The sequence below is a fragment of the Bufo bufo genome, chromosome 5, assembly GCF_905171765.1.
Source record: "Bufo bufo chromosome 5, aBufBuf1.1, whole genome shotgun sequence".
Classification (NCBI taxonomy): domain Eukaryota; kingdom Metazoa; phylum Chordata; class Amphibia; order Anura; family Bufonidae; genus Bufo; species Bufo bufo.
In genome coordinates, this window is record NC_053393.1 from 530226704 (window position 1) to 530241148 (window position 14445).

The window sequence follows — 14445 nt, forward strand, 5'->3', positions numbered from 1 at the left end:
AGCTCTTTTGTGCGAGGCATCATTCACATCAGGCAATGCTTCTTGTGAAAAGCAAACCCAGAACTGGTGTGTGTTTTTTATAGGGCAGGGCAGCTGTAACCAACACCTCCAATCTCATCTCATTGATTGGACTCCAGTTGACTGACACCTCACTCCAATTAGCTCTTGGAGATGTCATTAGTCTAGGGGTTCACATATTTTTCCCACCGGCACTGTGAATGTTTACATGGTGTGTTCAATAAAAACATGGTAACATTTTATTCTTTGTGTCTTATTAGATTAAGCAGACTGTGATTGTCTATTGTTGTGACTTAGATGAAGATCAGATCACATTTTATGACCAATTTGTGCAGAAATCCATATCATTCCAAAGGGTTCACATACTTTTTCTTGCAACTGTATTAGTCCCGCGCTCTCATCCCGGTGGCAGCTCAAATCAGGAAATGCATGAAAACGGGCAAAGGAATTAAACCCCGAGTATAAAATACGCCCTATAGCACTTTTCCCAAGGCTGGGTACGATATATATTACACCCATATCACGTCCTTAAGGTTGGGTACGATATATATTACACCCATATCACATCCTCAAGGCTGGGTACGGTATATATTACACCCATATCACGTCCTCAAGGCTGGGTACGGTATATATTACACCCATATCACGTCCTCAAGGCTGGGTACGGTATATATTACACCCATATCACGTCCTTAAGGCTGGGTACGGTATATATTACACCCATATCACATCCTCAAGGCTGGGTACGGTATATATTACACCCATATGACGTCCTTAAGGTTGGGTACGGTATATATTACACCCACATCACATCCTCAAGGCTGGCTACGGTATATATTACACCCATATCACATCCTCAAGGCTGGGTACGGTATATATTACACCCATATCACGTCCTTAAGGCTGGGTACGGTATATATTACACCCATATCACATCCTCAAGGCTGGGTACGGTATATATTACACCCATATCACGTCCTTAAGGTTGGGTACGGTATATATTACACCCACATCACATCCTCAAGGCTGGCTACGGTATATATTACACCCATATCACATCCTCAAGGCTGGGTACGGTATATATTACACCCATATCACGTCCTTAAGGTTGGGTACGGTATATATTACACCCATATCACATCCTTAAGGCTGGGTACGGTATATATTACACCCATATCACGTCCTTAAGGTTGGGTACGGTATATATTACACCCATATCACATCCTCAAGGCTGGGTACAGTATATATTACACCCATATCACGTCCTCCAGGGCTGGACTTGGATTAGGAACCCCTAGCACAAAAACATCCCTCACCATTCCACGTGACAGCAGAAGGACCAGGTCTGCCAGACGCATGGTCTGATAGGATGCCGTCAGTCTAACACTGACAGGCAACATTACACCGCGCCGTACTCCACGTTCCCATAAGATAGCAGTGGTCATTGATGCGCGTGACATGTGATAGAGGCGATACAAAGCGAGGCTTGTGATATTTGCTGAGACTTCGGAAAGACAACCGGGACCCCCGCGAGATCAACTGTTTGTGAAGGCAGCGGCGCTCCAGCAGCGCCGCGGCCTTCTCACTGTTTACCGCCGGCCCAGTGACGTCACGACGGGTATCAACTGACCTGGGCGCGGATAAGCTCCATTCAAGTGAACGCCGCTCCACAGGGGACGAGGAACAGGAGGCGGCGCGCGCATGGACTTCTGCCTCCTTGTCTCAGTGTCGGCCCCCCACCGATCAGATATTGATGTCCTCTCCGGACGATAGGTCATCAATAGTAACGGCTGGACAACCTCTAATTCTGCGGCTCCGTACAATTACAGTGATACCACATTTATATTGTTTTAATGCTTAAATCTTCTTAGGGGGGGGGGGGGGGGGGGGGGGAGTTGTCTTTCCATTGCCGTATTTTGACCCCTATAACTTTTTTGATTTTTATCTACGGAGCGGATATTTTTTTTATGGGACAATCTATATATATATATATATATATATAATTTTTTTTATACCATTGAGGGATGTGTTTTTTTTTAATCACTTTTTATAAAAAAATTTGGGGAGATGAAGAAGTGACCCAAAAACAGTGAATCGGCCATTTTGACCTTTTTCCGTTACTCCGTTCACCATACGGAATAAATATGTTAATAGTCCAGGCATTTTCGGATGCGGCGATTTCAATGATCTTATTTTTAATTTTTTTTTATTTGTAAATTTGAAATGAGTAACCCGCTCCGTCCACCGCACAGAATGGCTGCAGCTGATCGGTGGGGGAGTCGGACCTCCGATGGCTTACCCTGGGATAGACCATCAATATAAAAGCAGTGGGAAACCCCTTCAAGTGGACCGGGTGGTCGGGACACGTCCGTGCAGTGGACGCAGCACTGCATCCCCTTTTTCAGGATCAGTGGGGGTCCGAGAGGTCAGGCGGCCACCAATCATGAACTGAGGGCGTACTGTATCCCAGAGATTTCCGAAGCTCCTGATCCGTACAGAACACGAGCAGGAAGTTTTTTCGGGTCCAACGTCCGCTTCGTTTACGGCGGTTTTATCGCTTTATGACTGCGGATAAAGCGCGAGCTCAGACTCCTTGTCTTCCAGCACGAGAAGGGTGCACCTGAGCTGGTCGAGCAGGTTCTGCCTTCTCCACCCCTGTCACCTGCGAGTGTCACATACCGCAGATGCATTGTTATATCCCAGAACAGAGAGGAGATCAGCGGCCGCAGTCCAGCACTGCCGGAGGACGCTGCCCGCACCGCCATCATCCCGAGACTGCAGACGTGTCCCTCTGTGGGGTGGACACCTAGGACCTGACCGCTTCCTATCGCTGCTTGTGAGGTGTGCAGAGTAAAAGGTGAGCTGCGGTGTGACTAGAGGATCAGCTGGAAGCCGGTGGGAAAAGCAGGAATTCGTCTTATGGAACTGATCATCTACTGAGGGGCAACCGAGTGACAGTCTCTGGGTGACTGCAAGAGAGACAGCCCCCAACAGACTGCAGCCAAGTGACAACCAGACCAGGTCTCTGAGTGCAACCTACCGACAACCATCAGACAGCAACCGAGTGACAGTCTCTGAGTGAGTGCAACCTACCGACAACCATCAGACAGCAACCGAGTGACAGTCTCCGAGTGAGTGCAACCTACCGACAACCATCAGACAGCAACCGAGTGACAGTCTCTGAGTGAGTGCAACCTACTGACAACCATCAGACAGCAACCGAGTGACAGTCTCTGAGTGAGTGCAACCTACTGACAACCATCAGACAGCAACCGAGTGACAGTCTCTGAGTGAGTGCAACCTACTGACAACCACCAGACAGCAACCGAGTGACAGTCTCTGAGTGAGTGCAACCTACCGACAACCATCAGACAGCAACCGAGTGACAGTCTCCGAGTGAGTGCAACCTACCGACAACCATCAGACAGCAACCGAGTGACAGTCTCTGAGTGAGTGCAACCTACTGACAACCACCAGACAGCAACCGAGTGACAGTCTCTGAGTGAGTGCAACCTACTGACAACCACCAGACAGCAACCGAGTGACAGTCTCTGAGTGAGTGCAACCTACCGACAACCATCAGACAGCAACCAAGTGACAGTCTCCGAGTGAGTGCAACCTACCGACAACCATCAGACAGCAACCGAGTGACAGTCTCTGAGTGAGTGCAACCTACCGACAACCACCAGACAGCAACCGAGTGACAGTCTGAGTGAGTGCAACCTACTGACAACCATCAGACAGCAACCGAGTGAGTCTGAGTGAGTGAAACCCTCCGACAACCATCAGACAGCAACCGAGTGACAGTCTCTGAGTGAGTGCAACCTACTGACAACCATCAGACAGCAACTGAGTGACAGTCTCTGAGTGAGTGCAACCTACTGACAACCATCAGACAGCAACCGAGTGACAGTCTCTGAGTGAGTGCAACCTACTGACAACCACCAGACAGCAACCGAGTGACAGTCTCTGAGTGAGTGCAACCTACCGACAACCACCAGACAGCAACCGAGTGACAGTCTCTGAGTGCAACATGTGTAGTGTGAATGTGATGGGCTAACGTGCAAACAAGTGACAGGTTGTATTAGAGTGGAGGAAAGAGACAGCTGGAACTAAGTGACAGTCGCTATTTTGTTAAAGCGAAACCAAGGGACTGTCCATTCTATAGCAGAGGCTGTTCCACAGCCAGACAGCGGGTTTCTTCTATGGCTGTCCCCCTCTAGGACTGTCTCTTCTACGGCTGTCCCTCCTCTAGGACTGTCTCTTCTATGGCTGTCCACCCCTCTAGGACTGTCTCTTCTATGGTTGTCCCCCCTCTAGGACTGTCTCTTCTATGGCTGTCCCCCCTCTAGGACTGTCTCTTCTACGTCTGTCCTCCTCTAGGACTGTCTCTTCTACGTCTGTCCTCCTCTAGGACTGTCTCTTCTACGTCTGTCCTCCTCTAGGACTGTCTCTTCTACGTCTGTCCCCCCTCTAGGACTGTCTCTTCTACGGCTGTCCTCCTCTAGGACTGTCTCTTCTACGGCTGTCCTCCTCTAGGACTGTCTCTTCTACGGCTGTCCCCCCTCTAGGACTGTCTCTTCTATGGCTGTCCCCCCTCTAGGACTGTCTCTTCTACGGCTGTCCCCCTCTAGGACTGTCTCTTCTACGGCTGTCCCCCCTCTAGGACTGTCTCTTCTACGGCTGTCCCCCTTCTAGGACTGTCTCTTCTACGGCTGTCCCCCCTCTTAGATTATCTCTTCTATGGCTGTCCCCCCTCTAGGACTGTCTCTTCTACGACTGTCCCCCTCTAGGACTGTCTCTTCTACGGCTGTCCCCCCTCTTAGATTGTCTCTTCTATGGCTGTCCCCCCTCTAGGACTGTCTCTTCTACGGCTGTCCCCCTCTAGGACTGTCTCTTCTATGGCTGTCCCCCCTCTAGGACTGTCTCTTCTATGGCTGTCCCCCCTCTAGGACTGTCTCTTCTATGGCTGTCCCCCCTCTAGGACTGTCTCTTCTACGTCTGTCCTCCTCTAGGACTGTCTCTTCTACGTCTGTCCCCCCTCTAGGACTGTCTCTTCTACGGCTGTCCTCCTCTAGGACTGTCTCTTCTACGGCTGTCCTCCTCTAGGACTGTCTCTTCTACGGCTGTCCCCCCTCTAGGACTGTCTCTTCTATGGCTGTCCCCCCTCTAGGACTGTCTCTTCTACGGCTGTCCCCCTCTAGGACTGTCTCTTCTACGGCTGTCCCCCCTCTAGGACTGTCTCTTCTACGGCTGTCCCCCTTCTAGGACTGTCTCTTCTACGGCTGTCCCCCCTCTTAGATTATCTCTTCTATGGCTGTCCCCCCTCTAGGACTGTCTCTTCTACGACTGTCCCCCTCTAGGACTGTCTCTTCTACGACTGTCCCCCTCTAGGACTGTCTCTTCTACGGCTGTCCCCCCTCTTAGATTGTCTCTTCTATGGCTGTCCCCCTCTAGGACTGTCTCTTCTATGGCTGTCCCCCCTCTAGGACTGTCTCTTCTATGGCTGTCCCCCCTCTAGGACTGTCTCTTCTATGGCTGTCCCCCCTCTAGGACTGTCTCTTCTATGGCTGTCCCCCTCTAGGACTGTCCTCTCTAGTATGTCTCCTTTCCGGCCGTCTCTTTTATTCCAGTCCTCTGTTTTATTTCCAGCCATGTCTCTCCGGGACGGGAGCTCAGACACCTCCGCTCCGAAAAGCCGCAGCCCCGCACCCGACGACCCCGAACCCCCCAGGAAAAAACGCAACAACGTCTCCGAGACGCTGGAAGACAAGCAGCCATTGCTACAGACCTCCGAAGAAGACCCCGCCCCCTACGCCGCAGAAGACCGCGCCCCCTCCGCCGCAGAAGACCACGCCTCCACTGCTGACCGCGCCCACTCTTTCTTTCAGCCGCGCTGCTGCCCCCCAGCGGCCGGCAGCATCATTGTACTCTGCTGTCATGGAGGAGCCAAGATGGCGGCCCTGGCCTACAACCTGGGCAAGCGGGAAATCAACCAGCACTTCAGCGTGAGGAACGCCAAGCTTCTGGCGCTGGGGGCCGCGCTGCTCATCTCCGCCTGCCATGCCGTGTTCTGGGGCTACTCGTCTCACGGTAAGTGCGCTCCTCCATCATCATCATCACCCCCTGTCGTGACAGCTCAACCTGCTACTGTCGTGACAGCGGGTCCTCCCCTTGTTATGACAGCTCTGTCCTGCTCCTTCTGGTCTCTGCACCTGTCAGCCCTCGCCCCCTATACAAATATATCTGCAGTATGTATGCCCCCCCCCCCCCCCCAAACCGCTGACGATAAAGTTGTCGGTTGTCGGCTTACGCTGCAGCCTCCTGACACCGCGGCGCAGCTTCCGTTATCGCCAAGGGCAACGCAGGGCAGACAAAAAATGAATTACAATTTTATTTTTTGGAATCGCCCGTTTTACCATTTTGGACTTTTTTCTGATGTCATTTTGCACGATTCGGTTTTCTGATGGAAGGTGCGACACCTGATCCACCGCCATATTGTGTGACACCGCATGGGAAAGCCGGGTGTCAGCCGCCGATCGGCCCCTCCACGGGTTGTCACCCAGCTTTCCCTGTAAACCGGACGACCCCCTTTAAAAAGCTTTTACCTCTGGAGCGCCCCTTTAAGACGTGTGATTGATCGCCAATGTCGCCGCTCTTCCCGCTAACGCCTCCTTCTGTTTCCGATCCCCAGGAGATGACACGTGCGGATACCTCATATCCAGCGGCCGCTTCCTGGGGGAGAAAGTATGGCAGCCGTACAGCTGTATGACCCACCGATACAAGGCCAGGTAAGTGCTCCAGCTGTGGCGGAACTAGCCCCAGTGTGATGGCCGTTTTGTGTTGCGCCACCCGTCATTAACCCCTTCACAACATGTGCAGGGCTTTAATCCGGCGCGCTGTACATCTGGCGGACCCCGAGGAGTAGACCTGTCTGTGTACAGTGCCCCCACATGGGGGGATTCCCTTATAATTGGGGTTCTTTTTCGATGGCCCCAGTTATAGTGGAAAAGTGCAGAATACCAAAAAAAAGGGTCTTTTAACCCCTTCCTGATTGGATTGTTGCATTTTTATTTTCGATCCCTGTCTTCCGTAACCATAACTTTTTTATTTTTCCCTTCACTCAGCCGTATGAGGTCGGGTTCGCGTCACCCTTTTTTTTTTTTTTTTCCCCCCCATTCTTCTGATCCGGCGTTATCACCAATCACGGACTTTGCCTCCGGGTGGCGGCTATGACGCCTGCGCAGAAGCTGAGCGGGCGCTGTCGTGAAAGACCCTACATGCGCCGCACATGTATCTCGGATGTCGGAAAGGGGTTAATTACCTCCTGGGGGGGGGGGGGGAATATTGCGTGCCAAAAAAAAATAAAAATAAATAACGTCCGCTCCAACCGAAAAAGTCGCCACAGTTGCCCCGTTCACACAAAACTGTCGACTAATGCAAAATAGGGAATTCTCCTTTAATTATTTATTTTGGTGTCAGTTTGCACATTTAAATTTTTTTTTAAAAAAAAGCTGTAGTTTGAAAAAAGCATGAATTTGTCTGTTTTTATAAAAAAAAAAAAAAAAACGTTAACCCCTTTAGCCAAATGTATGTTACAGTGGCTAAGGGGATGTATGGAGCGGCCGGCTCCATACATGGCGTGTGCAGGCTGTGTAATACAACGGGCAGCTGGCCTCATCGCCGATCCCAGACGTTTAACCCCTCAAACGCTGCATTCAATTAGCGATCGCGGCATCCGTGAGGCTAGGCAGAGGGAGGCGGCTCCCTTTCCCAATTTTTGATCTAAAAAAATAAATAAACCTTACAGGTATCGCCTCGTCCAAAATTGTCTGGATTTTTAAAATATAAGAATCTTATTTCCTGCACAGTGAAAAAAAGGAAACACTCGGGATTCACCACTTTTTAGTTGCCTTGTCCTCCCCAAAAAATTGAATAACGGTGATCAAAAAGTTGGGCCTACTCCAAAAATGGTACCAATAAAAACTACAGCTCATCCCACAGAAAACAAGCCCCATACCCTACAGCTCTGTGGACGGAAATTTTAAAAGGTTATGGCTGTCAAAAAATGGCAGATTTATTTTTATTTGATTTTTTTTGTGTACTAAAAAATTAAGAATAATGATGTCATGTCATTTTTAGTGCACACTGAAAGTCGTGATATCAATACCCCAAAAAACCTTGCTGAAATTTTATTTATTTTTTTCCATTTCACCCCACAAAGAATTTTTTTTTCTCATTTTCCAATAGTAAGTTAAATGGTGGCATTAAAAAATACAACTTATCCTGCTAACAATAAGGCGATATGAATGGAAAATTTAATAAATAAATGTTATGGCTATTGGAAGGTGGGGAGGAAAAAAATGAAAATGGGCACGGTACTTAAAGGGGTTGTCTCATCATAGACGATAGGGGCATATCGCTAGGATATGCCCCCATTGTCTTATAGGTGTGGGTCCAGCACCTGTATAGAGAACGGAGCCCTGAAGGTGAAGGAGGGCGCACTGCGCATGCGCTGCCGCCCTCCATTCATTTTCTATGGAGCCAGTGAAAATAGCAGAGCGCTGGCTCGGCTGTTTCCATTGAGCCCATAGAAGTGAATAGGAGCGGTGGCCGGGCATGCGCCGTGCGCACTTCTATGGGGAGCCAGCTCGGCGGTGGCCTGACCGAAGTCCTCCAGCCACCACCTTGCGGGGCTCCGTTCCCGATACAGGTGCAGGTCCCAGCTGTGAGACCCGCACCTATAAGACAATGGGGGCGTATCCTAGCGATATGCCCCCATTGGTCTATGATGAGACAACCCCTTTAAGGGGTTACTAAAAGCCCTAGGTTTTACATGAAAAAATATCACTAGGATATGCCCCCATTGTCTGATAGGTGCGGGGCCCGTTCCTTGGAGACCCTCCCAAGTGTCAGCTCTTGTATTTCTTTTGCAGAGAAGCCACCGGCTGCCTGAGAAACCAGCATGTGACGTTCGTGGGCGACTCCAGGATCCGTCAGCTCTTTTACGCTTTTATTAAGATTCTTGATCCATATGTCAAAGAGCAAGGGAACAAGGTGAATCTCCGAGAAGCGTCTGTTGTCCGCAGCACCTCTGCTGTTCGCATCTTAGGCTACTTTCACACTAGCGTTTCTATTTTCCGGTATTGAGAGGCGTCATAGGGTCTCCATACCAGAAAAAAACACTTCCGTTTTGTCCACATTCGTGGTTAATGGGGACAAAACGTAACTGAACAGATGCTCCAAAATGCGTTCCGTTTGGTTGCATTCCCATACCGGAGAACAAACCGCATGGCATGCGGAGCAAGACGGATCCGTCATGACCCACAATGCAAGTCAATGGGGACAGATCCGTTTTCTCTGCCACAATAGAAAACGGATCCGTCCCCCATTGACTTTCAGTGGAGTTCATGACGGATCCGTCTTGAGAAGAGGCTGCAGCGCTCAGGTGACCAATGCGGCCTCTTCACAGTGTACCGAGCACAGCGCCGTACATTGCATAGTGGCTATGCTTGGTATTGCAGCTCAGTTGCATTAGTTTGTAGCCGGCGCTCCCGTTCTGATGCTTGCAGGACTCCTCTGGCCTCCGCTTCCTGTTCCTGGCTTGACACACAGGAGATGCCTACTCTGCCAATCGCTGGCTGAGGTGGGTCATCGCTCTGGCCAGTGATTGGCTGAGCAGGAATTTCCAGCCATTTCTTGGGCATGTTGAGATGAGAGCAGCAAGCAGAGACCAGTTGGGGGGACCCAAAAGGATCAGCCATCTCCACCAATGTCTGCCATTGGGGAAGAGTCTGGTGGCCACTATGCAGAGTAGACGATCAGTGAGCGCTGATACGCTTCTCATTTCGGGTAGCAGCGCATGCACAGTTGCTGCCCTTGCACTAGCAGCAGAGCCTCTGCGCATACGCCACTACTCGGAGCAACGGCGCCGATGTCCAGCCCTGTCAATCAAGTGGCTGGGGGAGCCCCCTGAGCAGTGGGGACCGCCCATCGCTGCTCAAGAACTCATATGAATCCATTCGCTCAGCTCTAAGAATAAATTAATATACATTATATCCCCCCAGGAGCGCAGACTTTGTTAATCGGTGCTAATATTTCATTTTTTTTTCCTCCGCAGCATGAGAACATACCTTTCGAGGATTCTCGGGAGAATATCCGGGTGGTAAGTACACAACGAGCACAGGACAAACGCCCCTCCTGACCAGAGATAACGCCCCCATCATGTAACATAATGAGAGTGATGTCTATAACGGCAGAAAAGAATTCCAGGATGGATAAGAGCAGCACTCGGCTATCTCCGGCAGCCCCAATGAGTTTAAATTGAGATGGGTGTGCACACTCGGGTGCTGCTCACTTCAAAAGGAGGGTACCTGGGCCCCTCCATACTCGTGATCACTGGGGGTCTGACCGCTGATCAGAAACAGTTTGATTATGGGAAGACCCCTAAAAAGCAGATGTATCCTCTAACTGTAAATGATTATATTCCTCAAGGATTAAGGCTGAGCTTACACAAAGTCGAAGTAGAAATTCACAGCCAGGCATTATGATTTCTCCTGTTAGTTGTGTGTTCCTACACACTTTCACGATGCTGTCCACATGCCATTTTCAAGAGGAATAGCAGGGGGGTGGCGGCACGTTGCCGTTTTGGGGAATAACAGAGGGATGGCACGTTGCCGTTTTGGGGAATAGCAGAGGGATGGCACGTTGCAGTTTTGCTGTTTTATGCGGACTTTTTACAGAGAGGTGGGGAGAGCAGACAGGTTGTTTTTTTAAAGAGGCTGTGTCACCCGGATCACCCCTATTAAACCAAGCACATAGCCTGGTAGGGGCAGTTTAAAATGATACCTTCCTCCTCACTGTCGGCGCCACGGTTGATAAAATCGTACTTTTATTCCTTGGCTGGCAGGCAGTTTCGAGCACCAGGAGGCGGGCTTGTTCAGTACGAGCACCGCTATGCAACGTCTACCGACATCTAAACACAAGGGCTCCCCATGGTTGACAGTGCTAGTCGAAGTCGTACTCTAGCGCTGTCAATCAAGGGGAGGGGTTTAGATGTCGGTAGACGTTGCATAGCGGTGCTCGTACTGAACAAGCCCGCCTCCTGGTGCTCGAAACTGCCTGCCAGCCAAGGAATAAAAGTACGATTTTATCAACCGTGGTGCCGACAGGGAGGAGGAAGGTATCATTTTAAACTGCCCCTACCAGGCTATGTGCTTGGTTTAATGGGGGTGAACCGGGTGATACAGCCTCTTTAAGGGAATCTGTCATAATCTTTTCGCCCTCCAAACCACCACCAGCTGACCGTTCTGCATCACTAAGGTGACGCATTTGGTTCATGACAACAGTATAAATAGGCGGCACACAGAATATTCTGTGCAATTTAAAGGTAATTTTATTTAGTGATTTTCACAATTAGAGGTTCATGATCCAGTTTATAGGAAATTAAATGCTGCGTAACCACTATCCATATATCAGCCGGACGTTTCGGTCCAAAGGGACCTTCTTCAGCGGCTGGGAGTTTCTATAGGAAAATAATAGCACATCTATAATGAGGTATCTGGAGCCTTTGTGATAAATGAAGTATTCAATATGGATATATATATTTATACACACACACAACTGATTATATACATAGTGAGGATAAAGGCCAATATATAGAGGAAAAGTGGTGGAGAGAGAGTATGGGAGGAATCCTGTGTGGGGGTGCAAGGAAAATATAGACCAAAATGTCATTTTGCTGTATGCACTAGACGGTATATAGCGGTATGGCGGCCGTATGAAGTACAGCTAGATATAGAATGGGAGGTAAAAGACAAGGCAGTATAGTAGGCACATAACTGAGAATACAGAGATGCCGGTAATATAGTGAAGGCAAAAGTCAGTCCAATACCTGTGGTCAGAGGTAAAGGGATATCTGGATCACATTTTCAGCCAGATCTGGCGTCTATTTAAAGTGTATTGGCTTCTCTGAGTGCCGGGCCGGCGACGTGTGCTAGATTCTGACCTCTATGTGCGGTGTATGGGCTCTAGTGAGTGCGGTCACATGATAATGCTGCCATGTGATATGGGGGGTGTCATGCGATGTGTCCCGCAGGGTCATGCGATGTGTCCCGCAGGGTCATGCGATGTGTCCCGCAGGGTCATGCGATGTGTCCCCCTAGTGAAGAATGTATGGTCTATGGTGAGAAGTTGTGATCTATGTAGATAAGAGCAAAGGGATAAAGAATAAAGTTATGGAGAACAAAATAAAATAAATATAGAAAAGACATGGAAAATATAGTAGTAAATGCATTAAATAAAGCAAACAATAAGGGCTCATTCAGACGGCCGTATGCTGTCCGCAAAAATACTGAATGCTATCCGTTTTTTTGCGGATCCGCAAAAAAAATGAAACATGTCCTATACTTGTCCGTGAAAATCAGGACATGGCCCCATTGAAGTCTATGGGTCCGCAAAAATACTGAATGCTATCCGTTTTTTTGCAGATCCGTTTTTTTGCGGATCCGCAAAAAAACGGATAGCATTCAGTATTTTTGCGGACAGCATACGGCCGTCTGAATGAGCCCTAAAAGGAAGAAATAAAATTAAAAATTATACAAAAATTATTTTGTTAATGCTACTGAAGAGACACAATACCGGCAAGTTAGGATTGGGGGGGGGGGGATTGACTTGATATATGTCAGCTGTGGGTTTGTTACAGTTACATCCAGTCTATACAATTCTTTCTGAAATAAGCAGTAAGGACTCCAGACTGATACATGTTACCTGAGCTGAGGGTTTGCTACAGTTGTAACTAATTCTTTCTGAGCTAAATAGTTAAGTTGTCCAGACTGATACATGTCACCACGGCTGGGGGTTTGTTACAGTTGCGTCTGGTCTGAAAAATTCTCCCTGAGTTGGGAGTCCAGACATGTCATTTCAGCTGGGGGTTTATTTCAGTCACATCTGGTCTACAAAGTGCTCACTGAGCTAAACAGTAAGGCTCCATTCACACGTCCGCAATTTTGTTCCGCATTTTGCGGAACGGAATTGCTGACCAATTCATTTCTATGGGGCAGCACATTGTGCTGCCCGGACACGGAATTGCGGACCCGCACTTCCGGGTCCGCACTTGCATTCTGCAAAAAATTTGAACATGTCCTATTCTTGTCCGCGGACAAGAACAGGCATATTCTAGTAGTGCCGGCAATGTGCGGTCCGCAAAATGCGGAACGCACATTGCTGCTTTCTGTGTTTTTCGGCTCCTTGGATCCGCAAAACATGTTGCGGACGTGTGAATGGAGCCTTAAGGCTCCGGACTGATACATGTCATCACAGCTGAGGGTTTGCTACAGTTGCATCCAGTCTATACAGTTCTCACTGAGCTAAATAGTAAGTGCTCCAGACGTGAAGTTGGAAAGAAGGAGGGGGAAGGGTGGTAGGCGAAGGGGGGAACCACGTCTCGCCGTTCCCGGATGCCCAGATTTTCAACGGGTCTGTAAGAAAATGGAAAGCAAATTATAAATACTCATATATATTAATAAATAAAAAAATCACATCCACGATTTAGTCCATTAGGTGTAATTGTCCACAATCTGTGAATCCAGAAGCTTCTCTTTGTTTAAGCAGCAAATTTCTGTTGCCTCCTCTCCTGGGATCTATTTTCTCTAATACCTGGAATTGCAATTGGGATACCCGATGCCTCTTCTCCAAAAAAGTGATGAGGTACAGGTAACGTCGTATGACCCAAGCCGATGGTCGATTTATGATTACTTCTACAGTCCCGGATACATTAGACCACATGGGCATTTCAGTACAGAATCTGGAATCGCAGGTAAAAAGCCTTTGATGGGGAAGCGATGTCCCGTGTGGATGAGTGACCTATTCCCCTTTAATGACCTCGGAGCCCCGTGCACAACCCAAGCACGGAAATGTTCCTCGTCATTGACTCCGTAAAAACTGTTGTACTGGTTCCTTTATGAAGCTTCCAATGTTGGCCCGAACTAACTTGTCCCTAATGTTGTGGGGTCTTTTGTAACATGTTAATGAATCTGGGGAAGGGATTTCTTGGTAGCTTTGGGGGGGCAGCTATTGTATTGCAAGAGGCTGTTACGGTCAGTGGGTTTACTGTGTAAGTCTACGTGATGGTCCCTATTCTGTCAGATTTGTACTAAGGTGTGGAGAAAGCGAATTCTCTCGTTACTTACATGAGTGGTGAACCCCAATTCAGGATAAACGTTGTTGAGCTCTTGTACAAATTCATGGATAGTGCGTTCAGGGCCCCTCCATATGCAAAAGATGTCGTCAATAAAACGAAACCATGTAATGGCATATTTGTGAAAAGATTGATGCGGGTATACAAAATCCTCCTCGAATGCAATCATGTGAGCGTTAGCATATGGAGGGGCCACGTTAGAACCCATTGCGGTCCCCCGTTTCTGTCCA

At 48.8% G+C, this 14445-nt stretch overlaps 1 protein-coding gene across 3 annotated transcripts in view; it reads left to right on the forward strand.

Annotated features, from left to right (window-relative positions):
* Positions 1–2486: 2486 nt before the first annotated feature.
* Positions 2487–14445, forward strand: part of CASD1 (CAS1 domain containing 1) — a 62414-nt gene continuing 50455 nt past the window's right edge. The window contains exons 1-5 of one of the 3 annotated variants that reach the window (XM_040431207.1): positions 2487–2875; positions 5671–6111; positions 6713–6809; positions 8955–9075; positions 10139–10183. In XM_040431207.1, the coding sequence (XP_040287141.1) occupies positions 5673–6111; positions 6713–6809; positions 8955–9075; positions 10139–10183 (702 nt within the window). In that variant the 5' untranslated portion in view covers positions 2487–2875; positions 5671–5672. The other 2 variants (XM_040431209.1, XM_040431208.1) reach the window with 2 other exon arrangements.